General features: G+C 44.8%; 1 protein-coding gene and 1 pseudogene across 3 annotated transcripts; one reads left to right on the forward strand and one right to left on the reverse strand.

The window, feature by feature from the left end:
• The first annotated feature begins 195 nt into the window (after positions 1-195).
• On the forward strand, positions 196-4,103 carry LOC133497474 (zinc finger and BTB domain-containing protein 37-like; annotated as a pseudogene).
• An 888-nt stretch (positions 4,104-4,991) lies between these two features.
• lpin1a (lipin 1a) lies at positions 4,992-21,633 on the reverse strand. 3 transcript variants are annotated; one of them, XM_061814508.1, is made up of 22 exons: positions 21,502-21,633; positions 17,215-17,415; positions 17,031-17,126; positions 16,216-16,526; positions 15,703-15,771; positions 15,140-15,232; positions 14,894-15,008; positions 13,395-13,578; positions 12,946-13,098; positions 12,766-12,805; positions 12,430-12,629; positions 11,255-11,348; positions 10,973-11,042; positions 9,900-9,992; positions 9,782-9,825; positions 9,576-9,708; positions 8,392-8,540; positions 8,228-8,314; positions 8,006-8,158; positions 7,770-7,884; positions 7,587-7,690; positions 4,992-7,503 (listed from the first exon to the last, which is right to left on the reverse strand). In XM_061814508.1, exons 2-22 carry the CDS (start codon positions 17,404-17,406, stop codon positions 7,329-7,331), a joined length of 2,670 nt encoding a protein of 889 aa, XP_061670492.1. In that variant the 5' UTR covers positions 17,407-17,415; positions 21,502-21,633; the 3' UTR covers positions 4,992-7,328. The 3 variants fall into 3 exon arrangements, with proteins under 3 accessions (XP_061670492.1, XP_061670491.1, XP_061670493.1); XM_061814507.1 differs by having other exon boundaries at positions 12,766-12,859; XM_061814509.1 differs by lacking the exon at positions 15,140-15,232 and having other exon boundaries at positions 12,766-12,859.
• Between the last annotated feature and the right edge of the window lie 5,994 nt (positions 21,634-27,627).

The raw sequence follows: 27,627 nt of genomic DNA on the forward strand, positions 1-27,627 counted from the left end.
GATGTGCGTAACATGAAGCCACGACTTTGAGCCGCGTGGTTGGTTCCCCGTGGCCCGGCCTTTGCGGCCTCCCCTTCCATACTGGGCCATGAAAACGGTCACGTCAGAGGCCAGCTCTCCCTATAAGCACCTGTTCCTCCGCGTCACACCAAGGCCGCAGCATGAAAAGCGTGTGATCGTTTTCCAAAGCAGAGCATGTGCGTAGTTACTACACTGACTATATATCCTCCACCATGGTTCTTCTCTTCGCTCCGTTCAGCTCCCAGTGTGTACGCACAGGGATAGGAATCTCCTTTTCCCACGACGACATGGAGGTAAGGGAAATCTTATTTATTTGCTGTTCTAATTTGTGTGGGGCTGCGGGCGTAGTGTGTGATGTGACACAATAAGGTCATAGAGTTATCCCCAACATCGCACATCTATGAATTAATGTACTGTCTAAAAACATTTGTTGGTCATTTTTAGCAAAGAATTCAGTCTTTACAAAGAGTAGTGTGTAGTGTTATAGAACTGGACTGTATGATAATGATATAGCTGTACCATACAGTACTTAATGTTGGGGCAGGTGAGTACACACCGAATAAAACGAGTTTTCCCAGCCCTGTTCAAATGAAATCTTTTTGTGGGATAAAAGATACATATTTTGTAGAGATATTTCAGACGTTTTATCACAATTAGTGAGACCTAGAACCTTTAGCTTTTAACTGATTTTTTTTTTTTTTTATGCCTTTGGGAGGGACACTGAAATAATATGGTTGCACAAATGTACACACCCTCTCTGGGATGTGGCTGTTTTCAGACGGAACGCGATTGGTTCCGTTCAACGTCACGTCAACACAAACATGCCACTGTTTAAATCCACTTATGTATAATGGCACTTGGATATACAAACATACAATTCATCTCAATATTTTTCTAGAGCTTTTTGAAGGTCAAGTGTCATGAAATGGATGATTCCATTTTTTCCACCACACAACATGATTTTGACATGTGTGGCTTTTTGTAACTCCCGCCATGAAAATCCTCTCGAGGGATTTGTTTTGGAGAAGAAGCAGGAAGTGACGTTAAGGGCAGTAGCGTACACGGGTGGGCTTGTCTGTTTATACTGTTGTTGTTGTAGCCAAGTACGACGGTCGTTATTCCGTATCAAGGTCGAGAAAGTGAGCCACATCGGCCGGGGTGCTCCACAGGTGTTCCACCGTCGGCGTGGTCGGTTTTTGAACACAGTAGAAGAGATGATGCGTATCGTGGGGGGGCGACGTCACACAATGGGGATTTATTGACGATGTTTTCGAGTCGATGCTGATAGTTGTTGAACTTGTGACACCAGCCCGAACGGATTTGCAATAGCGTTGATTGCGTCGGGTACGGCGGTTTGATGGAAATATAAAAAATTAATTACATTAAAAACACATTTAAACACTTTACCAACTGCACTCTCATGCTGAGTTGGAAGTCCAAGAATGAGCGGGAGGTTATTTTAGAGTGACCAGCAACAGAAAAAGTTGAGCTTTTACGTCGACAACAGCACGTCCAGAAGCACCTCAGCGAGGCAGACCAGGGGGGAAACATCTTCAAATCAACTTTAAAGTGCACAGGCAGCAGAGGAAGATGGCTGGAATCAGTTACGTGCTCCCTCCTACGTGTTCCAGTGAAAGGGAAACTCATTTGGTTACAATGGAATGTGGGCACCAAATTGAATATCTTAAACCACCCTCACACTCAATGTATTCTCACCTTGTTGTTTGAAGGACGCAGGTCGCCATGCAGCGTCACTACTGGCGAGGCTGAACCACCAACGAGAGCAAGCTCACTTGTGTGACTGTGTGCTCAGACAGAAACTTGACCCAGCTCAGCTCTATCCAGCACACAAGTAAGTTCTACTGCTACTAATACACAGTCAGGTCTCTTGAGCAGAACGGTCCAGAACAAGCTACCTGTGCAATGAGGGTGTGTCCAATATGAGATTTTTTTTCTCCAGGCACTCCAATTTCCTCCCACATCCTAAAAACATGCAACATTAATTGGACACTCTAAATTGCCCCAATGTGTGATTGTGAGTGCAACTGTTTGTTTCGATGTGCCCTGCGATTGGCTGGCAACCAGTTCAGGGTGTACCCTGCCTCCTGCCCGTTGACAGCTCAGATAGGTTCCGGCACTCTCTGTGACCCTCGTGAGGATAAGCGCCAAAGAAAATGGATAGATGATGGAAGGTAACCTACTTGGTCAGGTTGTCTGACGCCACACGGGCCAAGAGCGCACCGTAATTACCTCATCGTCCTCATCCACACACAGATGTTTCCCACAAGACTGTCAGTGCAGCATATTTAAAGGGAATGAGCGGAGCCGCTTTGATTGACAGTGAAAGAGACCCGTTTTCAGTACACCCACATCAGCACACTTTTGGCTCCGCTGATCGACTCCACTAGTCACTGCGCCAAATTTAAACCAGATTTACAAAAAAGGGCCTCATTTATCTACACGCAGTGGGGTGAATGATCCAGAACCAAGACTACTAATATGCTTTAAGTACTCAATACAGCGGCATCAGTGGGAAACTACTGAAGCGTCTAGATCATTGTTTTCCGTTACCTCCTCCCATTGCCTTTTTCCACATCCCCATTAGGTGTGTTCTGGCTGCTGCAAGTCCAGTTCTGGCCACTATCCTCTCCTCTACTGGGTCCCTGGTAGATCTACAGGATCCGTGTCTGGCCGACTCTGTCCTGGAACTCGTGCTGGACTTCATTTACACCGGAGTTCCGCCTCCCGCTCGGAGTTGGCAACAGCACCGTGATCTTCTTGCCGCTGCTCGCCTCTTGGAGATGGAGCACCTGCGGGAGGTTCTAATGAGTGCTCCCCCAATGGAAATGAATGACGCATCAACAGAACCTTTCAGGACTAGCGCGAATCATATGCCTCTGTATTTGGATCATAGTGTAACATTCACCGACGAGCTGTCGAATGTAGATAGAGAGAGGAGGACACAAACAAGAGGAGACAAAAAACATGTCCTCCCTTTTACAACCCATGTGGACCAGGGTTCTCCCTTATCATTCACTTCCTCCACTCAGTGCTGCGGGCCAGTACCGGTCATTCGTCACAGCAGCAGCGCCGCAACGATGCCATCCAGCCTCCAAGTGGATGAGGATCACCAGTACAGGAACAAGCATTGTATCGATGACTCACGTGAGATACCGCTTGTGGAGGGCTCCTATTCAGGAAACTACAGTCAAGATATGAGCCTAAGAGAGGATCACTGCATGAAGATCCAACTGGAAGCCATCTGTGGACTTGGCGAGATAAGGACACAGCGGGAGGACTCTAAAAAGTTGGAATCCGAGCTGCTCACCACTAGTGAGAACATTAAAACCACACAACCACAGGTTAGTGACGACAACATGTTTCATCTTGAGGAGTCATTTTACCGAGGATGCCTTCGTTATCGCACGCAACGCGCAGTCGTTCATCATCTCCAATCCAGTTCGTCAGAGCGGTCCGGTGATGACGAGGACGTTGGTGAACCTGCAAACCAAACATCTAGTCAAGTTCTTCCTGTGATGTTGGAACAAGACAGAGCATCCACGATTGGCCACAGTCGCACAAACGAGGACGACACCGGGTCTTCGTGTAATGAGGCTAGCAGACATTTAGCGCTGCGAGAACAACATGCGGCGTGCAAAGAAGCCCGCACAGCTCCCCCCGTGTACGACTCCGTTCAAGCGTCGACGTCCACGGCCGGCACGCTGCGGCCCGCTCGCCATCCGTTCCAGTGTTCCCTCTGCACACGCTCCTTCAGCCAGCGCGGCACCTTGAACAGACACATGCGCTCTCACCTGGGGGTCAGGCCCTTCGCCTGCCCCCGATGCCACATGACCTTTTCCCGCCAGTACCGCGTGACCGAGCACATGCGTGTTCACCAGCATTGTAGAGATCTCCCAAGCAACTTTACGAAGACTTCCACATCCTTGGGTTAATGTAGCGCGAAGAGGACGCTTGTATCGGTTTGATAACGATGGACATCCTCAATAGATGGACCAGACATTTTGTCAACACTAAAGCGTGAGTGGTAGAATGCAGCCTGTAGGTCGTTTGAGGAATTTTTCTGTCTGGTTTTATTTTGGACAACTGAATGCCTTTTTTTTTTTTATTCGCTTGCGTATTTGCACAATTGTCAACATCACAGAAGTATTTGTACGTTTTTTATGGAACACACTTGATAAGTTGGAAAACGTTCCCGAGTATCCACAAAAAACAATCCAAACAAAACACATTTAGAAAAATAAGGGTGGGACGATGGAGCAGCTGAAAAGCTTTGGCCTCACAGTTCTGAGGTCCCGGGTTCAATCCCGGACCCGCCTGTGTGGAGTTTGCATGTACTCCCCGTGCCTGCGTGGGTGGGACACTCCGGTTTCCTCACAAAACATGCAACATTAATTGGGCATTCTAAATTGCCCCAAGCGGTGGTTGTGAGTGCAACTGTTGTTTGTCTCCATGTGGCCTGCGATTGGCTGGCAACCAGTTCAGGGTGTACCCCGCCTCCTGCCCGTTGACAGCTGGGATAGGCGAAAAAAGAAGGGGCAAACCTTTTCCAGAACTGCACACAAGTCTTCCTCTTCCTTTTTTGTAGTCACGTGTACCCCTCTACATTCACATTAGAAGCAGTGTGTGTGTGTGTGTTTGTGTGTCATGGAAGGAATATAATATATAAATATATATAAATTAAAATACAGACAGAGAAAGAAAAATAATACAGTCAAGTTTTCTCCTTCAAAGTCTGACGTGTCGTAGTGAATTCTGCAATTTCTGAAAATGCTTTTTTTGGCGGGGGCATTCCCTGATTTTAGTTCAAATACATACACACAAATCTGAACGTACACTTTCATATAATGCACTGACACTCATGTGTCAATCCCTCTCCTGTATATTCTCATCCTCTCCCAATATGCCTTTTTGAGCCTGTTCCACCCCCCAAAAATCAGAAAACACGACTCAGCTTGTCAATCATTTTATTAAATCTTTCACAGAAAGAATTAAATCATCAATACAAATCTCGAGAAGTGGATTGCATTTAATGTTATAAATACTTTTCCGTAATCACTCGCACTTAATCATAATAACGATGAGAAAAAAAACACACTTCCGAACAGAAACGAGGTGACATGTCAATGACGGTGTTATTATATTACGATAATGCATGGCGGCGTTACCACAAAAATGGCACACACGTCCACATACACGTATTAAATTCAACTTTATGAATGTGACTATAATACTAAAAACATGAACATAGGTGAGTCCACCCATTGAGTTTGTTCAGAAACATTCAATTTGCATTCTACTCAAATTAAACAAGCACTAAATGGCTGCATACTAGTTGTTGCAGCACTTACAACAATGGCCTGCCCAAAGTACTATACTGTATTTCCCACTACTTCTATTACTTTAGTGAGAACCAATCATTAGCAATATCATTTATACAAAGCATGAGTTCTTATTTACAGTGGCCGCGCCAGTCGGGTGCGAATGAACATTCGTGCATCGCACACAAAACAAAACTGTATTTTCACATAAAAAGTTGCATTGATAGCATTGATAACAATAGAGTGTACGCACGTGCACGTTACTCCGTGTCATCAGTTGCATTGTCCCGCGTGTACAACTGTCACGATTTCACAGTAGCGCGGTCATGTGACCGCATTTGTTTATCGGCCCGCGCGAACGGAGTGAGGCGACGCGTGGAAGCTGACTTTGTTGTTTAGGTTGAGGTTTGACATTTGAGTAAGTACAACTTGACAATCTAATGAGACAACGTCACAATAATCACAATCATAATAGAAATCTCGTGTAATTAAAGACACTGTGAAGTGAATTCAAAGATTTGTTTCGGAACATGTTTGAAGATAAATCCTGAAATTACGCAGGGACAGAGAACTATGTGCTATTCAATAGACTAGATATAGGGTTACACTGTTTTTCTGATCTGAAGTAACCAGCTCGCAATAGTGGTGTTTGATTAACTGTTGACGGATCAGCGGTTTGGTTTCAGTGCATTTAGCTGACACCCGCACAACACCTGCGAGCAGAGCGGAAGACTTTTTTTTCCCAATTTTGAAACCTCATTTTATATACTTGTTAATTTTTGTAATCATTCAAATTTGGCCTGATTGTTAACAACACTCATCTCTGTGGTGTGTCCAATTTAGAAGAGATGTATTTTCTCTTTACATAGACTTTAAATGGGGGAACAAAAATACTGATACTACAGTAAAACCTGGGTTCTCGACCACAATCCGTTCAAGAAGATGCTTCGAGAAGCGATTTGTTCAGAAACCGAATAGATATTTCCCATTACAAATGTAGCTACTGGGACACGTCTGCGTTATACACAATAACAACGGGCGTCGTGGGTCAGCTGGTGGGGCCGCGCACGTTGTGTTATTTCCGAGTTTTGTCCTGGGCGTTCGAGTACCGATTTTCATTCGAAAACGGAAGCAAAAAAAATATTGCGAAATTTTCGTTTGAAAACCGATTTGTTCGAGAACGGAGACGCTCGAGAACTGAGTATTCACTGTACTACTATTCATGATAATCTATTAACTTTACATAATGTACATCGAATACATTTCTACTAAAACAAAGACGCGACACATTCAAATAAACAAAACAAAATAATGCAAATGAATTATATTATGCACCAATAAAACATACACGTAATCGTATATAAAAATAGTGTAATTTTGACAAACTATCATCAATAATATTGATATTATTAATGATAGTAATCATGCTTGAATTACTTTATAAAAGGCATTTCAATGGGCTCTATATTTAGCCTATATGGCCTCTCGCTAGTGTACTGTAGCTCCAAATTGTTTATTTTTTCATTTTCATTTTTTTTTTCCTGATGTCATAGTTGGGATCTACATGCTTGTCATTATACAGTAACACTGGTGTTATGCAGTCTAGAGGTACAATATCGCTGCATTTGAATGGAGGGTTTCTCTTTAATGATCTGATAAGTGCTCAAGATATTACGTTTTGTCAGTAATGTTGAACAAATAATAGCTGTGCTTTTCTGTGTGTTTGCGAGGCAGCAAACAAGTCATTGTACAAAATGAGTCATGATATTGTCATTCTCCGTTATTTGTTCATGTTGTGCAACTTTTGAGGTATCCTGCAGTTTTTTCCTTACATCTTCACATTTTAAAGACTTGTATTGTGAGCTTGTACGATTGCTACTGAGTAACGGCACAGTGTTAAAACACATTCTGGGTGTGGGTTTGGTTTAAGCCTCCTCCTGACTTGCATCAGATTTACTTAAAGCGTCCTCAGCTGCTCTCCAGAAGCCGCGAGTCTCGCTCTCCTTCCTCTTCCCCGCCGTCAGGATGCCGCTCGCGCCAGTAGTCGCACTGGCTAAAAGTGTCCGCACGGGGAAAGTCATCTCCTTCCTCTTGGAGTAGGACGGGAAAGACGTGGTCCACCATCTCACACAGGCGCCCGTAACTGGAAGAGTCGGCGTCGACAGAGACGTTTAAGAGATAAAGCGTGTTGCCGTTGAGTTGACCGGAAGCGGAAAAATAACTTACGAAGAGATGTTAGTTTTGGCGTGTTCCTGTACCAGCTCTCCCTTTGGATTGACGGTGAAGATCCTGTTGAGGGGAACGCCCACCTCCTTGTAGGAATACACGTCCTGAAATCATGCACGTACACCCATTGCCGTAACGGAACACCTTAAAAAAATGCTTTATCGCGTGCGTTTGTGATCTCACTGTTGCTCTGTTGCCAAAAGCAGCATAAAAAGGTTCGGTGTTGGGATAGAAAAGTTGCTTGATGTCCGTGAGACACTCAATCTTAAACTTCTCGGGTTTCTTCTCAATCACCTCCCTAAAAAGTTTAAATAATGCTGTAAAAAATCTTTTCAATGACGTTGAACCAATCGATATCTAAAGACAGAATTTTCGACCCAGCCTAATATTGTGACCAGCGTGCACCGAGTGCGACCGACCTGTGCAGTGCAGAAAACAGGCTGCTGGGGCTGAGCATCACCGGGCCCATGGGCAGCATCGTGCCCCTCTCGTTGACCCAGTGCAGGTAACCTCGGGTCATGTCCGCCATCCCGATGGCCCTCGCCGAGCAGTACATGAATTTATATCCATTCCTGAAACACACTTGTGCTGTAAATATGGCGGAGGCTCGGAATGGGTAACGGTTCTGAACTAACACTCACTGGCTGACTTTGTGGTAGAGTCTCGCGATGCCTTGGTGGGTCCAGTCTTTACCCAGCGTGGGCAGGATGTGGCCCAGCGTGTCTGACCTGTAGTTTTAGAAGTCACGTTGCCATCTAGTGGAGGGAAAGCCTGCATTTGAAGTACTGCGGCGTGCAGTACTGACCTGGTGATGGTCCCGTCGATATCGGAGATGACCAGTTTGTCGTCCCAGTTCCACAGGTAGATGGTGCCGTGGCAACGGCACGTGCCCTGATACTGTGTGGTCACGCTGAACACCACCTCGTTCGGACCGTCCTTCAGCTGCAGGCTCACCTTTCCAGCAAAATCATGCGATATTTTATTTATATTTATTAAATATGGGCGGAACAGTGATTCAGCTGGTAAAACCGTTGGCCTCACAGTTCTGAGGACTCAGGTTCGATCCTGGCCCCACCCGTGTGAAGTTTGCATGTTCTCCCCGTGCCTGTGTGGGTTTTCTCCGGGCACTCCGGTTTCCTCCCACATCCCAAAAACATGCAACATTAATTGGGCCCTCTAAATTGCCCCGAGGTGTGATTGTGAGTGCAACTGTTGTCTGTCTTCATGTCCCCTGGGACTGTCCCCCAACCAGTTCAGGGGGTACCCCGCCTCCTGCCCGTTGACAGCTGGGCTAGGCTCCAGCACTCCCTGTGACCCTTGTGAGGATATGCGGAAATGAAGAAAATGGATGGATGGATGGATGGATATATACAAACATTCACACCGACGGGCAATTTAGAGTCTTCAATTGACCTACCATGCATGTTTTTGACATGTGGGTGGAAACATGACAACCTGGAGAAAAAACCCACACAAGTAAGAGGGGAACATGCAAACTCCACACAGTGGAGGCCGGATTCAAACCGGATTCCTCCGAACTGTGAGGCAGACGTGCTAACCACAACTCCATCGTGCTGCGCTAACTATCCATCCATCCATTTTCTTTGCCACTTATCCTCATGAGGGTCACGAGGAGTACTGGAGCCTATCCCAGCCATCAACGGGCAGGAAGCGCTGTACACCCTGAACTGGTTGCCAGCCAATCGCAGCGCACATGGAGACAGACAACAGGCACTCATAATTATACTTAGGGACAATTTAGAGTGTCCAATTAATGTTGCATGTTTTTGGGATGTGGGAGGAAACCGGAGTGACCGGAGAAAACCCACAAAGGCACGGGGAAAACATGCAAACTGCACACAGGCTGGTCCGGGATTGAACCCGGGACCTCAGAACTGTGAGGCCAACGCTTTACCAGCTGAGTCACCGTGCCGCCTACGCTAACTAGTGAATGTAAAACAAAAATGTACACGAGCTAAGAAAACTTACCAGCTGCTCTGAGGTGAGCCGAAGAGTCTTGTAGCAAACGCTAGCAGACGCTAGGACGGCCTCCGACTGGCGTGTTCCGGACACTAAAGCGGGTCTGTGGTCCTCGTCGCTCGAGGACGACTCATCTTTCATTCTGTCAAAGCAACAAATCATTTAATTTGATGACCAGGAGTGAAAGCTGCGAAACAGAATAGCGCACATTTCACCTGGAACTCTCCTCTCTGTCTCCTGTGGCCTCGGTTGCTGACTCCTGAAGGACAAAGACGGAATCGATTGGCTCCGTGTTGTGGATAACGTGTCAAATATTTTCATCTGTCCACTCACCGATTTGGAGTCGCTGTTTCTCCTCCTCCAGGAGAACCACCATCGTCCTCCCTTCTTGGGCATCTTGTCCTTCATGATGTTCTCCACGGATGCCTGGACAAAACCATGCACATACCACGCAAAAACTCACTGGAAACTCAAGACTGACAAGCTGAGAACACGATGGACCTACAAAATATCCCCATAAAGTAAAGCAAGCCGCTATGTCCTGTCGTTAGCTGAGCAACTCAGATGCATGCAGAGGCGGGATGCCACAGACAATCGCATGCTCTCATCAACCATGCTGGCAAAAAAAAAAAAAAAAAAAAAGAAATAAAAGAAAACATCGCACAGGCTCATGAGGTCTGGGCCCAAATAAACCAGGAAGGCAGTATGAGAAGAGGCCGAAAGCGGAAAAGAAATAACTGAAACACCAAAACTTGGGATGGACGGTGGAAGACAGAACGTGAGTAAATAAAAGGGAGAACAAGTTGGAAGGGGGACAAAAACATCACATTATTAAAGTGTTAGGATGCTCATATAAAGCTACATTTCACTCAGGTGTAAAGGCAGCGTGTATTCAAAACACACACATTCATTATTCAGTTCAATTTAAATAAGACGTACACACCAAAGTGAAAATGAGTGACCAAAACCACCGTAATTTCCGGCCTACAAGCCACGACATTTATCACACGCTTTCAACCCTGCGGTTCATGCGGTGCTGCGGCTAATTTGTGCATTTTTTCTCTTCTTCTAACGGCCGCAAGAGGGCACTTGTGCGGAAAAGGTAAGAGTGAGACCAGTGGAATATATGTGCCGAGGAAGTGACTTTTACCAGTCCGGTGCAATGGTCTGAGTGCTCCCGGTGCTGAAAAGTCTTCTTTTTGTAAACTTCCGGCCAGTCTGAAACGTCTCCATCCATGCTTCAACATGTGCCATTCAACAACTTGTCGCCGAGCATTCATGTTCATTATTGTTGTGTGTGTGAAATGTTTCGAATGTACATCGCTTGGAAGACTAACTACACGGCCGCCTTCTGCCTTGGGCACACACACAAAAAAAAAAAAAAAACAGATCAAGATCGGTCCTACCTGTGGTAAAGGCTTCTGGTAGACCTGCATGGCCAACATGACTGGAGCCGCTGTACTCCAATTGTAGTACCTATACAAAAAAAAAAAAAAAATTGTCACTCACTGGCCACAAAATTAGGCACACCTGCATACCAGACTAATGTGATCCAATAAAAGGGTTGGAAGTCATGCTTGTGCAGGCATATCTAATAAATTGACCACTGGGTTAATGAGCATGGCTGTAGCATAATGCATTATTACTTTTACCGCGCAGCAGATTCAAGTACATGTGTGTTAACATACTTGTTACCGATCTTCACCACCAGGTTGGGATCGTCGATAAGGGAAGGATTTTCGGAGAACTGCTGGTAGGACACGGCCTTCTCCTGGAAGTGTTCTGTGAAAAGCAAATGCATTTCCCATTATGTGTTAGCATTAGCATTACCAGGGACTGTCACTAGGTACTAGAGCAGTCAAATTCAAGCCCCGATGATTTTATGTGGCCTGCGAATCCAAATCTAGTGTCAATCACGAAAATTGACACTTCAATTCACACAGCGTTAAGTGTCTCCAATGTGCACTCGCAAGTCAAAGCAAGAGGAAAAAAATGGCCGAATGCAAGTGATGTCACTCAAGTTGTATCTCAAGGCGCCATTGTACATTGAAGAGAGGACAGGAACTACGTATATTTACACAGGCTCTCTGTCTAATGGGAACTAACGATTTGCTGCTGTGTTCTGGCGTCCTGGTGCCGATTAAAAACTAAATAAACTTTATAAGTGAAGTGAGGAGCTTCCTTTACATATGCCGTGAGTCTGTCTCATTGAAAGATCAATCTTTACTACCTTCTGGTCGCATCTGCTCACAATGACAAAGCATTTTGGGGGCACGTTAATTAAACACTTAACATTAAACACGATTATTCTGATTGATGACATGAGCATTAAACAGGAGTTCAGAACATTCAGAGAAAATATTCTCCCATCCCACTATTAATTGATTATTTCCACATCGTCAATGAAGAAAACTAAGTCAAATTCTTCGTCTAGACCAGAGGTGTCAAGCTCAAGGACCGAGGGCCAGATCCGGCCCACCACATGATTTTATGAGGCCCGAAAAGGCAAATCTAGTGTCAACTTCAATGATTCTTGTGAAAATCTGTACCAAAGTTTCTAATTGTCACATATAATAAATGATAACGTTACGATATTACATGCATTTTTGTGTCACAAAACACAAAAAAATTCTTGAAACACCCATTAACCTAGATTTCTGATTCCAAAGCTAGTTCATAAATTGACGTGAATAAGATGAGGCAGTTTAAGATTTTTATGGTTTCACAGTCATAACAACCGTAACCGTAAAACCGTAACAACAATGTGGCCCGCGACAAAAATTTGTTTGACACCCTTGATCTAGACTGCAGCGCATCCCATTGTGGTGCAAATGTTTCAGCATGAGCCGAACCTTGGCCGTACCTCGCGTGATCTCCTTGTTGTCTGACAGCCCGCCGCAGAGCGAGATGGCGATGTGGGGGAGGTCTCCCAAGTGGTCCAGGAGACTGTCCACCCCGCTGTCCACCCCGCAGCTGCCCACCGACTGCGGGGACTGATTTGCGCTCCGCACGCCCGTCATCATCATGTCCGAGTCCGCCTTCATCGAACTGCTGCCCCCGTCGCTGCAGAAGTAGTAGGGGTCACCAAAGAACGCCGATACAAGAGCTGCATCCAATCTACAGTAGTTCATCTCAGGAAATTGTGCAAGTGTAGCTAATAAAGTGTCCAGTGTGCGTGTGTATATTGTAATGTTTTTACCTTTTTGGGAAATACAGAGCCGCTACTTCAGGCTCCAGCTCTGTAATATCATCCAGGTAAACACCATCAGCACCAAGATGTTGGCTTCTTTTCTCTTGCGTGACACAAGATAAACAATCAGACATCTTGGGGTCTGGCTGATTGCTCAATTATTATTGTTATTATTCAGAATGCTCATACCTTTCCTCTTGGAAGGTGAATCCGTTCTCCTCACCGGACTTCCGCTGTTCCTGCCTTCCTCCAGATGATCAGGGATGATGCCGGGAGCTGCCGAACAAGCCGTTAAACTCTCCGTCTCTGCACAGGACGCACCCACGCTCTCCACCGCTCTTCCTACGGGAAAGAACAGAGATCACACTGGAGAGCATGAAATCACCTTGGTTCCCGCAAGTATGCTGCAACTCCGCAAACACAGACCATAATGCTCAAAAGGAGCTGATGTGGGGATTTGTGGTGCATTGGAACACTGTTATGGCTTGATTTCCAAATGATACAACTCTTGAAAATTAATCTAATTTGCAGGGTAATGAGTATGTGTGCTCTAGAGCATGGATGGATGGATGAATGGTGAGGATCAGCTGCAAAAAGGTGACGAGGTGAAGAACGTGAATACTGTTTCCCAGTCTTACCGTGCTCTTCTGCAATCTTTTCCCCAGCTACACTGTTGAGCTGCTTTCCTCGAGTGTCAGAGGTATAAAGGGGTCGGGACGGGGGTCCGGCGACACTGATGCTCCTGAAGTGAGTGCTGGAGGACACCGGGATGGAGACTGCTGTGGTACAGTCCTGCTTCTGATGGGAGGTCAGGAAGGATGGCTAGAAGATGAGAGGATGGGTTCAGAAAGGTTTTCATGACTACACCATGTGAACAAAGGAGACACACCGAGGACTGAAATAAAATATAGATTCAAACAACGGCTAGGCTTTGTTGCCCACCAATTTTAATTTCAAAACTATTTGGGGAAGGCACTTTTCTGTCATGACTGTCTGTGTCTATGTATACACAGCATGGTCCATAAAAGCAGATTTGGTGAGGAAGAACTTGACTTGACTCATAAAAGTTAGAAGTGAACCAATACAGACATACCCTGAAATCTTTAAGAAAGTATGAAGATAAAGAAAGAACAAAAGAATGGAAGATATATTATAGTGGCCGACTGTCCCGATGCTTTTGTCCAGATAATCTTCATTTAATTTAATGCAATCTTTAACAGCTTCAAACAATCTTTTCCGTCTGACATAAAAACCAACCCTAATGAAGTTGGAACACTGTGTTAAATAAAAAAGCTGGCACAGGATCATGTTTACCACTGCCTTACATCAACGTTTATTTTTACAAATGTCAATAAATGTTTGGGAAGTGAGGACATAAATTGTTGAAACTTTGTAGGTGGGATTCTTTCCCATTCTTGCATGAGATACAGCTTCAGATGTTCAACAGTCCGGGGTCACCCTTGTCGGATTTTACGCTTCAAATTGTGCCGCACATATTCAATGGGAGACAGGTCTGGACTAGAGGCAGGCCACTCTAGTACCCGCACTCTTTTACTACAAAGCCACGCTGCTGTAACACGTGGATAATGTGGTTTAGCATCGTCTTGCTGAAATAAGCATGGGTGTCCATAAAAAAGACGTTGCTTGGATGGCAGCATATGTTTCTCCAAACCTGTATGTACCGCTCAGTATTAATGGTGCCTTCACAGATATGTAAGTTACCGAGGCCCTTTGGCACTAACACAGCCCCATACCATCACAGATGCTGGATTTTGAACTTTGCGTCAATAACAGTCTGGGTGCATATTTTCCGCTTTGGAGAACACGATGTCCACAATTTCCAAAAACAATTTTGTATGTGGACTCATTTGGACCACAGAAGACTTTTCCACTTTGCAACAGTCCATCTTAGATGAGCTTGGGTATGGGCATTTCTCGGTGTTGCTGATAAATGGCTTTTATTTTTTATAGTAGAGTTTTAAGTAGCAGATTATTGTATTGTGTTTTTATTTGTTTAACACAACATCCCAACTTGATTGGAATTAGGTTTGTATTAGACATGTATCGTCCCGTATGGAAATCCTTATTGTAAAGGTTTTGCAGATATTTGAAGATCTTGGTGTGTGGGGGTAAGTACCTGAGCAGCCTGTGGCAGCTCGCCCCAGGTCCACATTATCTCTGGGTTGTCTTTAGCCCGACTGGCCAGCTCGGAGTCGCTCTTGGGCGTCGAAGACAAAGAGTCGTCTGGGTTGCTGAGAAAGTCACATGCTTAAATAATAAAGGTGGATACATTTGTTTAGCAGCTAGAACTGCATTGCAGAAATATTTGGATTGGTTCGGGTGCAGTTAGTAAGCGCAAAGTGTCGGGAAGTGAATGCGATACCTAAGGTGGGAGGAGAAGTGAGACGTCTGCTGCGGGCAAGAGATGGAAAGACCGCAGGACGGCGGGATGGAGAGAGTCTCTTTAATCACGTGACTATGAGAAGATAAGATGAAGAGGGGGAGCCAAAGAGAACATTGACAGAATCATTTTAGGAACTAATCATTGGGAGAAGAGCAACACGGGAGACATTGCGTAGCCCCCACCAAGCAAACCCTGACCAGCAGTGGGACTGCAATACAAACCGACCGATTAATGATTTAAGGATTGACCTCAGCTACCTCTGCAATCTCGTTTTGGCTGTCATTTGATACAAACGGGCCTTTTGCTCGGAAAACTGACCGACATTCTGGAAAATAGGTGACGGGAATTTTGTAGTGAATTGAAGACTGGAGCTACGTCAGATATTTTGTGGCTCTCGACCTCAGTGGAAGCCAATGCGTTGCTTGGTGGTTACTATACTGATTCATCATATTGTATGGATGGAATCATTTCAACAGAGAAAAAATGATTGAAAGATGTACGTACACTATGTTTATTTATCATGTGGCCACGTGTTAGCATACCTCTGTGGATGTGTCCACTCTGTGCTGGTGTGTGTGTTGGCTGCCGATCCTTGATCACTGTATAGAGTTCTGGTCCCCAAAAAACACAAACACACCGTAGTTGAGTGAGTTGAACACCCACACGTTAAAAAGAAACTGTGCAATTTGCACAAACAGTCAATTACTGCCATTGTTCATGTAGTAAATTAAAATCTGTGATAGAAATGTGTCCCCCCCGTGCTTTTTTTTTGAGCCAAACTTTTTTATTTCCACTGAGTCCAGTCAGCTCAAAGCGTTTCAGGAATGTTCCCATGCCATTTGTGTGGCGAGACTTCCTAAAAAAGCGTGGAAAGCCAGCAGCAGGGACAACGCCGCGGCCCCTTTATGTCGAGGAAAGAGAGAGCGCTGTGGGAACGGGACAGATTCCTGGAGCTCCGCCAGCAACTCAAGTTGGGCTTTGCACCCTCACACATGCCTTCAATCTCTCCTCGAAACGCGCGTGGGGGATTCACAGCAACTCGATGTTAAACGCACCTTCCGCCGTCTTCTTCTCTCTCGTCATCGGAGCTCAGGTCAATAGTGAACATGTTATCATCGTCGGAAAACTCCTCTCCGCTTTCGTCCCTCCGCCCGCCTCCTCCCTCCGGCCGGGCCTTCCGCCTCCTCTTCCTCCTCTTCTTGCTCACGCCCGCGTCGCCCTGCTGCGGCCCGACGCCGTGGACGGGAAGCGAGCCGCACGTCGCGCTGTCGTGGTGACGTGCGCTGCTCCTGCTCAACTGGGAGTCCATCAGCTCCTCACCCGTCGACACGATGGGCGACGTCGCCAGGTGGGCCGGAACCACCTCCTGTTAGGGTTAGTGTGATTACATGAAGTCAAAATCAAGTGAAATGAACCGATGTGACATTTACAAAGTATTTAACATCCATCCTTTTGCTGCTTATCCTCACGAGGGTCGTGGGGAGTGCTGGAGCCTATCCCAGCTGTCAACGGGCAGGAGGCAGAGTACACCCTGAAATGGTAGCCCGCCAACTGCAGGACACATAGAGACAGTCACACTCACAATCACACCTAGGGGCAATTTAGAGCGTATTTAACATCGATCCATCCATTTTCTTTTGCTGCTTTTCCTCACGAGGGTCGTGGGGAGTTCTGGAGCCTATCCCAGCGGTCAACGGGCAGGTGGTGGGGTACACCCTGAACTGGTTGCCAGCTAATTGGAGGGCACATAGGAACAAACAGTCGCGCTCACAATTACACCTATGGGCAATTTAGAGTGTATTTAACATTTCTATTGTTATTAGGAGTGCGCTTATCATTACTTTTGAAGAACGGAACAATCGACACCCACCAGCGTATTTTCAGCTTCTTTAACAAAGAAGGCTTCTCCGTTTTCCCCCAGCTTCATGTGCAAACTCACCGCCTCGCCATTGATCTCAATGTCCACCTGTACGGAAAAATAACTGATATTTTCTTTCTCTCACATCTAAAATATTGAGCAAAACCCGAACCACGGAGCGCCGAGCTCGTCTCACCACTTTCTCCCGCGAGCGCAGGACGCCCATCTTGCCGAAGCGCACGTGGAAGGGCGAGCAGTGCAGGGAGCCGTTGGGCCTCCGCACCACGATCACGTCGATGCAGCCGGACAGCGTGGCGGGGTTCAGGCCTCTGTACAGTTCTTTGACCTGCACGAAGACCTGGCCCGCCAGCTGGCCCACATAATTCATGGTCTACAACTGGACACAGAGACACCGAGTCAACGTTTGACACTTTCATAAGAGCAATGCACCGCTTCTTCAGGCTGGGCGAGTTGATTCTGATTCTGAACTCGTTCCGACTTATGCACAAACTTAAAATGCCACTCTCAAGAAATGGATGATTTTTCGTATGTTATTAATGAAAAAAGGCAGCCGGAATGGACCCATCCGTTTTTTTTTCACCGCACAACATGATTTTGACGTATATGGCTTTTTGTCACTCCCGCCATGAAAATCCTCTCTAGGGATTTGTTTTCGACAAGAACCAGGAAGTGACGCTAGTAGCAGACGCCCAATCAAGCGGTCTCGCATGTTTCTACTAGTTTTACCTGCGGGAAGGTAGCTCAGTGTTCCTTTGTGCTAGCCAAAATGCTGGCTCGTTGTACAGCTGGATATTGTTCAAACACTCGGAGGATGGATTTACCCTTCATAAGCTTCATAAGAGACCCTGTTTGTCGTGATAAATGGATTGCACGGGTGCAAAGGACGAGAGCTTCGAGGGTTCCAAATGACAGGTAGGTCTGTATTCAGCTACTAAAAAAAAAAAAAAAAAAAAAAAAAAAAAAAAAAAGTGTGAGGGGGGTGACGTAATTGTCTCAGAATGTAACAAAGGAACAAAGGCACGTAATTCAGGGGTGCTAAATGTGTTGATGTACCCGTCGGCGGACGAGGCATGGCTTCGGCCAAGCTGGCTCATACATACTGTCTGGGAGTCTGTTGTTAGTTAGAAGTGATCCGCATATCATCTAAATATGGTTCAAAACGAGAGGGTAATATTGCCCTGGTCACATCACTCGATTGTGAGATGTTCTGTTCTTTGAAAAGAGCTTCTGCGTCCCATAGTCGGTGGCACAGCGTGTTTTCAATGGCGAATGTCTCGGTGTGACGTAATGGACAGACGTTGCAGGCAATATGGCTACCACTTGGATGCCGAATGAGACTTCCGCAACTTTGCGCATGGATGACGCGCTCTCTGCTCATATTTATTTTTTCGTATGGACATAAAAGTGAATAATGTTATATGTATTTTTCATGACAATATCTATTTTAGAATGTTTGTGGGCATGACACTTGACCTTTAATTTACATTGCCCCATGAACCGAGGATTATATCAACAATTGTCTTCAATTGCTTTCTTTCTTTCTTCTTGCTCTCATTTTGGGAGGGAATGTCTTGCTGAAATGATGTTAAATGAAGTCTCCGGGGTGGGGGGTTCAGGTCTGCTTGTTGACATGCTCCAAAATATGAATTATTGATCACATCTTTCCAGGCCGTACGTACAGAAGGTGCATAATTAATGTATGATTTATTCATTCATTTATTTTTGCACGCTGTCTTGCACTTTTGTCTTTGTGTTTTGGGGCTCAAGGAGAGCAAAAGGAGTGTTTTTCTTTTGTTGACATGACATTGAAATTGTTCTTTTTGCTGTCTGAGATTTAATGCAAAAAATATATATTATATATATATAAATTGGGTGAATGATGCTGCACAGATGCACCAGACTGACAAGCAAAGCTCGACTGTGGTTGAGGGGTTACAGGAGGACAAAAAAAAAAAAAAAAGGACACACGAATGAGACCCAGGTTGCTTCACCTTTTGGCAACTGAACAAGAATCAAAATGATTCCGAGAGGTTTAAGAGGCCTTCTGTTCTGCAAGTCACTTTGGACAAGAACTGCATGACTGCGTGCTTTAGTCTCACTGCCATCATGACATGGCCCAGAGAAATATGGAGTCCGTGGAGGCCAGTCTTCTGGGAAGTCTTTGTCCAATGTGCTGGAGCGTGTCCGTGCGACCATTCATCCAGAAGAACATCTGCGACAGGTCACCGACGATCGACCGGACAAACGACCTGGCTCGCAATCGCCGTTCCATCGAGTTTTATTTCCACTGCAAACTCATCCAAGCATGTGTGGTTTATGACCTTGTTCTGTGTACTTTGGAACAGAAAGTTGTAAGCGTTGAATTTTCCGGAAAAAAATAATCCTATTTCGGATTCAAGGGAAATTGATAGGTCCAGCTCAGACTTGTTGAAGTGTGGTACGAACATCCGTGGTGGTTCGTTATGGCTCTCTGCTATCTCTTGAGGTATGCATAAGAATCGCTGAACTGAAATCCATCCATCTATTTTCTTAGCCACTTATCCTCACAAGGGTCGCAGGAGTGCTGGAGCCTTTGCCAACTGTCAACGGGCAGGAGGCGGGGTACACACTGAACTGGTTGCCACCCAATCGCAGGGCACAAAGAGACAAACAGCCGCACTCACGATCACACCTAAGGGCAATTTAGAGTGTCTGTAAAGAACCTCTGGTACGGGGATGGACCCAAATGCAGTACTTCGAGGCAGAGGCATAATGTTCAATGTGGTTTATTCCAGAAACTGGGTCATACACGGTGTACCAGTCTGGCAAGGCAGAGGCACAGAAACGCTAGGCTCGGCGGGATCCAAAAGACATACAGCAAGGTCAAACAAAAGGGCACAGAATCGCTGTGACTTGGGTTACTCTAACTTATGCAAAGAAGCGGAGAGTCCCACAGGCAGTAAATGCAACTCACTAACGCAAGGCAATGAACTGGCAAATGCTCCAAGTTATATGTCTGTCTAATTACAGTCCGAAAGTGAAAATAGCTGTGACCGGTGACAGGTGTCACCGCCCAGAGCAGTGGGCTTGGCCACGCCCCTCTTGGCAGTGGCCAGGACTGCATGTTTTGGGATGCGGGAGGAAATCCGAGTGCCTGGAGAAAAGCCACGCAGGCACGGGGGAGAACATGCAAACTCCTCACATGTGGGACTAGGATTTGAACCCCGGTCCTCAGAACTGTGAGGCCAAACCCTTTTTAGCAATACAACCTTTGTCTTGTTTTTTGATGAACACTTGGGCCTACCACACGAATAATGTTGTCGCAAAGTCATAGTAGCGTTGGCGATTATTCAATTCCGAGCTGGTACTTGGTGGAAATATTTCGAGAACCGTTCAGCCCAGTCCTCAAATGATTAATAAACGGATCAAGAGGTGTGTATGAGATCACTCAATACAGCTGACATTCAAAAAGTTCCTGCATTACCATGCTTAAGTCTCACAATTTCAACAATTTGACTCAAATAGACTGGAACCCCACCACCTACACTAACGACATAAGTCCTTAATAAAAGTTCATGTGGGATATGATATCTTATCTCACGTGATCTTAAGTTTTCGTAATTTTCCTGTTGTTTTTTGTCTCAGCAGCATGAATGTTTTGACATTTTGGCGGAGCTGACTCACTGCACCATGGCAACAGTTTAACAATGAACACAACGAGCATGACATTTGACAGACGCCATCACAGAATAGTTTGACTGCATGTAGCTGACCACTTGGGTAAAGAAAAGGATGAGAGGTTAAAAAGATGAGTAGTTTAATTAAACTACTACAGGTGGACACCACTGCAAACTATCGCCCCAATAACAAACATATCTCATAATTGTGAGTTGGAACACTGTGAAATTGGCCAGCCTGCCATGCAGAGTGAACAAAGTGCTTTGTTTACACACATTCAGGGACGTCGCACTCCTGATGTCATCGTCAACACTGACCACGTGCACTCGGGGACACGCGCGCGCGCGCACCCACGCGCATGCACGACCACGGTAGCCAATCATACCGCGTATATATTACGTAATAAACAACCGGTGGGGGTCATTCAGCACAGGAACCTTCTTATTTTGGACACTCCGCGCAATTTGATAACAAGCGTGTACAATAACTCGAGGAAATTATGGAAAACGATTGGGTGGGTGAAAGAATTTAGCAAACAAACGATACATCGACAGCATCTGTCAGCAGACAAAAATAACGGAAATATGGTATTCTTTCGCTATCGGGGTGCTTGAAAACAACGATAACGCACACGTGACCTCAAGAGTAAGAATAGACAGTACAAGTCGCGTGGGAGGCATGTAAACGTGTTACACGTTGGGTGAGGCTCTGCGCGCTGCACAGGCAAACAAACAAAAAAATACGTGCAAAATATCAATTTGCTCCTCATTCAAGCGAGTGTGCGCTCGTGCGTGATGTTACTTACATGGCCGGCAAGCTTTTCCCTGGAAGTGAGGCGTTTAAATGCGTTACGCGGGAGTCCTCAAGATCGCAAACATCCCTCTGCTACATGCTTGTGTGTGTGTGTGTGTGTGCGGGTTTTTTTTCTGCTCAAGGCTGCGCCGCGCTATTTAAACTGCGGCGCAAATATTCCTCCCACTGCCACAGCGCTGCAAGTCAACTGTCATCTGATTGGCTGCGCTCAATTACGTCAGGCGGGACTTCGGCTCCTGTTCCGCTCTTGTTTTTTTTTGTTTTTTAATTAAGAACAAAACAGTTTTTGCGGCATCCCAAGCAGAGAATTTTGGATTGCAATATACATTATTTAATGCATACACACACATTTAAAAAAGACTTTTTCGTAATATATTTAGTGGTCTGTAAATTACTAAATATATATCCATCCAATTTCTTCACTGCTTATCCTCACGAGGGTCGCGGGGCGTGCCAGCCAATCGCAGGGCACATAGAGACAAACGGCTGCACTCATGAATGAATCATCCATTCCTCCATTGATGTAATTTTCATTGTTATCATGTGACATCATCAGCGCGTGCGTCACAGCCTCGTGTGTCGCTCTTGGTTATCTCCCCCAATTCGTATCCTAGCCCCTGTTTCTATTTGCAGCGCTTCTTCCTTCACTTGACACGTTTTCCTCTTTTAATGTTGCACCTTCTCACGAAGAACAAGACAAAACGTGCTCGGTGCCCAAGCGGAACCAGAATAGCCCATGACATTTATTGCGCAAAGTGACTCCAAGGCGTCAATGACGGCTGTTGTGCAAGACGCGGTTTCACATTTGACAAAATCAAAATATAAACACGAGCGCCCACTCTCGATCGGTTGAGTAATATTGGATCCTTTGTGATTATAAATGGTTTATAAATATTCGTAAATATTCTCAAGTTATATGGTGAGCAACAGTCATCATGTATTTCTAATGGCATATTTTTAAACTACTGATTTTGTCAAGGCGGCAAGTTGGATCAGCTGGTAAAGGTTCGATCCCGGCCCAGCCTGTGTGGCGTTTGCATGTTCTCCCCCGTGCCTGCGTGGGTTTTCTCCGGGCACTCCGGTTTCCTGCCACATCCCCAAAATCATGCAACATCAATTGGACACTCTAAATTGTCCCTAGGTTTGATTGTGAGTGCAGCTGTTTGTCTCTATTTGTCCTGTGATTGGCTGGCAACCAGTTCAGGGTGTACCCCGCCTCCTGGCTCCAGCATTCCCCGTGACCCTCATGAGGATAAGCAGCAAAGAAAATGGATGGATGGATGGATTTTGTCAAGGCTACGCCGTTTTTAAATAATTAACACCCCCTTTACTGTAGGTGTGCCAATCAACCAAACCTTAATCCTTTATAATACATAACTGCAGACTAAAAACCAAATATATTGTTTGATTGACAAAATTGAGCATTAGTATATTCCTAGTGGCTTTTATTAAATTGTATACGTCATGAAGTGCTCATATCATAAAAAAAATGTCTTAGTACGGAACATGATCATTGGCATGTGTACATGTGTGCAGCTTCCTGGTGGGGAGAGGGCTTACAGTAAATATAAGAAGTCCACACACCCCTGTTCAAATAACAACTTTTGTGAAATGTTAAAATGAGACCAAAATAAATCATTTTAAACCTTTTTTTTTTAACTTTAATATGACCTAAAACATGTACAACTCAATTGGAGTTTAAAAAAAAAAAAAACAAAACAAAACATATTTTCAAGAGGGGAAATAGAAACAAACAAATGAAATAATCCCTCATAACTGGGGATGTGGTTGTGTTTAGAATGAACCAGCCATGTTCAAAATGGTAGTCAGCAGACACTTTACAGCATTTAAAAGGCCTCTAAATTAACCTTCAGGTTCTGGTAGGCTTTTCCTGATATTTTTGGGCATTTTACCAGAAACCTGATGGTTTTGTGCAAGTGCAGTTTTTATGTATTTTAAACTGTTCATGTTTTAGGCTCCAGTTCCATCTGAAGAAAAGCAGCCCCACCTTTTCCTCACGTGTTTGGGATATTTGTTGTGTTTTTATACGACAAAAACTTTACTAACACACGGGACAGCATTGTGTCTCCTGTGCTTGTATTTAGTCTCGGTGAGAGATGCGGTGGCTCTGAATGACTGCGACAGGAAGTCGGGTAGCGAAACAATCAATCGTGGGCAGGTAAGAGCAGACTGACAAACCACATGAACGTCTCAGAAAAACAAAACAAAACATTGCAAAACCTTTCGGTTCGATGCAGGAAACTGTAAAACTTAATTGTGCCTCATTTTGATTCAAATTTTTTTTTTGTGCATACGGCCACTCGCAAAACAAACAACGGCTGCCATTTTTCTGCACCCACAGCTCTTTAATCTTATTACAGACGCACGATTATGTAATAAGCCTCTCCCTTGATTGCGAACGTATATCCTCCCTCCATAAAGAGATAAAGGTTGTCGCCCCCGTTTCGTTTCCCCACTTTGGCTTCGGTCCACGACTGTGGACACGCTGCCCGGTGATTCCCAGAATTGAGACTCAAGTAGCAGCGTGTGTGCCCAACAGAACCTCATGCTCTTTTTAACTATCGACCTTTCAATAGGGAACAGCTCAAGTTAAAACATTCCAGTCTTGGTAATAATACAAAGCAACAAAGATATTTTGTATTCAAAACAAAAACGGTGAGCCACCAATCACTTACAAATGGAAAACAGCAGTGCTATTCGCTTACAATCGCACACAACTAATTTGGGCTTCATTATGCAGGCTATATAAATTACAGGTGACACAATTTTGAAATATCCTGGTACAGTTATTAAGTTTCTTGATTGGTCACTTGTTGCTAGGCAGAATTGCCCGGTACTGCCATTGCTTCACCAAACCCCAATGAAGACCAGCAAACCACATACAGACCCACAACCGGACTTAACACCGGCCTGATCGGATCATCCGATAATTGATATTTTCGACCAATCGGTTTTGATCTCATAATTTGACAATCCGATCAATTACATCTATTAATTGTCTCCGAGAAACACATTTGTTGTGCACAGTGTATCTGAATCCAAAAGTCAGTTTATTTTTATATAGTAGCATTTATATAGTTTTTTTCTTGTCTTTTGAAGCAGTACTGTAAATATCTGATAGCCAATAAAGTTATTAAAAGAAAAACGATTTTGGCGGCAAAAGGAAGAAATGACGGCTGAAACAACAACAACATGTAATCCCCGGATCAGACTACAAGACAAATTTTCTCTGTCATGAATGCAATAAAATCTTCTAAAATGTCTATTTTGATACCACTGCATCTATTTTTTTTTTTTTACAATTTTTACAAATTGTAGGGCTTGCTTGAGGTATTACATTACTTACTTTTAATACGATATGGCTTCCAAGCCATTAACAAAATTTTACGCAGCCTAGCAAGCTAGTGCTAGTGGTCGTAGTTGCATGTAAACATGCTGCCATTGTGTTGAACAGATGATTTGACCAGAGCAGAGAATTCCAACTTTTTTGGAGCCAAGGCATGTAATTTATAATTTAAAAAATCTCATAGTACACCAACAAATTAAAATGGAACAAAAAGTAGATACATGAATTGTTCTATGTACGTACTGCAATCTAGTGGGAGGCCATTTGTTTGTTTTGTCTGTCAACTATACCTCAATGGCGTAAATAGATGAACAAAAATACATTATTTATTGTAAATATGTATATTTTGTAGTACTCAAGTACTCAGTACTCAAGTATATGAAAGTAAACCAGTAAATGAACAGGTCATTTCAATAGACTCATTGCTCTATCTTGTGATCGGTTATCATTTGTTTGAACTCGCTGATCAGCCCCAAAAGTCCTGATCCTGTAAAGACTACTCCAAACAAAAAATAATGTTTTATGGAGCAGACACAGGAATCACTCGAAGCGCGTTCCCCCCTTGTTGCTAGGCAGAGTTCATAGAGTGCAAGTTTTACGGCCCCATTGGCCAATCAACAATTGACCAATTACATTCAATGAAACAAGACCCTTTGAATGACCTGACAGGAACCGGAATTCAGACACGCCAAAAACTATCCAGCCATCCATTTTATTTGCCGCTTATCCTCACGAGGGTCGCGGAGATTGCATGGCCAGGAGACGGGGTACAGCCTGAACTGGTTGCCAGCCAATCGCAGGGCACATGGAGACAAACAGCCGCACTCACAATTACACCTAGGGGCAATTTAGAGTGTCCAATTAATGTTGCATATTTTTGGGATGTGGGAGGAAATCGGAGTGCCCGGAGAAAACCCACGCAGGCACGGGGAGAGCATGCAAACTCCACACAGTTGGGGCCGGGATCAAACCCGGGTCCTCAGAACTGTGAGGCCGACACGTTACCAGCTGATCCCGCCGTGCCGCCACGCCAAAAACTAAAGACTGCAAATTTGCATTTGCAACTGTATCTGTATTAAATCTGAATTCCAAAACAAAGTAAAACTGCGTCATCGGTTGGTGCATTGCCCCATGCTCCCACTGCAGAGTCGCAACTGCTACGCGAATGAGTGCGTGGATGTGCGTGTGCGTGTTCGTGTACAAACAGTTGACATAGAGGACCAATCGGATCGTTTTCTTTTATCAGTTCATATTTTGCACTAAGCAGCCGTTGAACATGTGACCGTTTTGATTTGCTCATAAACACCCCCCCCACACACACACACACCCACACACGTCATATGAAGCCAGCCCCTTGGAAAGGAACACAAGGAAACACGTGCTGACTTTCCAAGAACTGAATCATTTCCCAAGGAGGTCCCTGCAGAGAGGGTTCGGGGGGAGGAGACGGAACGGTGCGTTTTTTTTTTTTTTGGGGGGGGGGGGGGGACTTCCTCAACGCGCGCGTGAGTGTGGGTGGCAGGCAGTTAAGAGTTGCGCAACAATATGTTTGTGTCTCTCGTGTTTATATATATATATATCTGGATAAAAATGTGACATTTTATGGCTTGCACATAGTCGCACAGTCACTGGACACTTCATTTGGTGCATTTTATGCATGTACAGCTGTAATAAAACTGCATTTTCTCAAATCACGGGCATCAGTTTAGGTGGCAGAGATCAGAGAGGTAAGATAAATATTCGGTGCGGGAGGGGGCGGGATCTTGGCTTAATCGTCACGTCAATCATGATGGAGAGAAACGTCGACACGCGGGTTTGTATGCGTGGTAGCAAGTAGAAAGTGTGTCACAATCACAAGAGAAGGTGTTTTACACTTTGAGCCCAAGTCACATTAATTTTCCCCCCAAAAATCTAATTTTCTCTTTTTTAGATAATAATGGGGGGAAGAACAGTCATTTGGGTAAACTCAACCTACTGTATGTTTTACTGCTCAAATCATGGAAAGGGCATTTTCCTTGTGAAAGAAGAGCGTAAACACTTTCTTTTGGTAGCTTTGGTGCTTCTGGGTGTCCTGAAAAATCAGCTCAAACGTTTTAATACGCAATAACGAGAAGCGTGCAACGAAAACGACTGGCAGTGGACGAGTTAAGCGACACGAGAGTCAAAATACTAGAAAGTACAATGTAGTGCAATTCTACACCGCTGCAAACCAGAATGAGGTACGCGCATACACTTGATGTTAAGCCCACTCAAGAGTGACAAACAAAATACAGCCAAGGTGTGGGATGTATTTTCAGAGCGGGCACAAATACTGTACGGCAAATATCTGGTCCAGTGATTCCCAGAGGGTAAAACTGTATGCATGCGTACCACGAGTGGCATGCGGGCTCCCTTTGGCGGTACACGAAATAATCGCTTTGTAAGTACAGCTCGGTTGCACGATACTTTTTCATTTGATCGTCGGGAACAGTTCCTCTTCAAACTTTTGTTGAGGAACAATATTTCATGAACTTATGCAGAAAAGGTTTCAACCGAGTCATCTTTTAAGTACGGGCACTTTCGTCATATAAAATGCAGTGTTCAACGGTTGCAATGACTCACAATAATACTGAACACACCTTGTACAAATACAACCTGTACCACATTCTGAGTGACACTTATTCCCGTTAGTGTATTTTCATGTTGCTCACAGTCATATTTGAAGAGCTACATATTTTTGTTTTCAATAGGGACTTGGTGTAAAAACGTTTT

Source organism: Syngnathoides biaculeatus, chromosome 3 (genome assembly GCF_019802595.1).
Source record: "Syngnathoides biaculeatus isolate LvHL_M chromosome 3, ASM1980259v1, whole genome shotgun sequence".
NCBI lineage: Eukaryota > Metazoa > Chordata > Actinopteri > Syngnathiformes > Syngnathidae > Syngnathoides > Syngnathoides biaculeatus.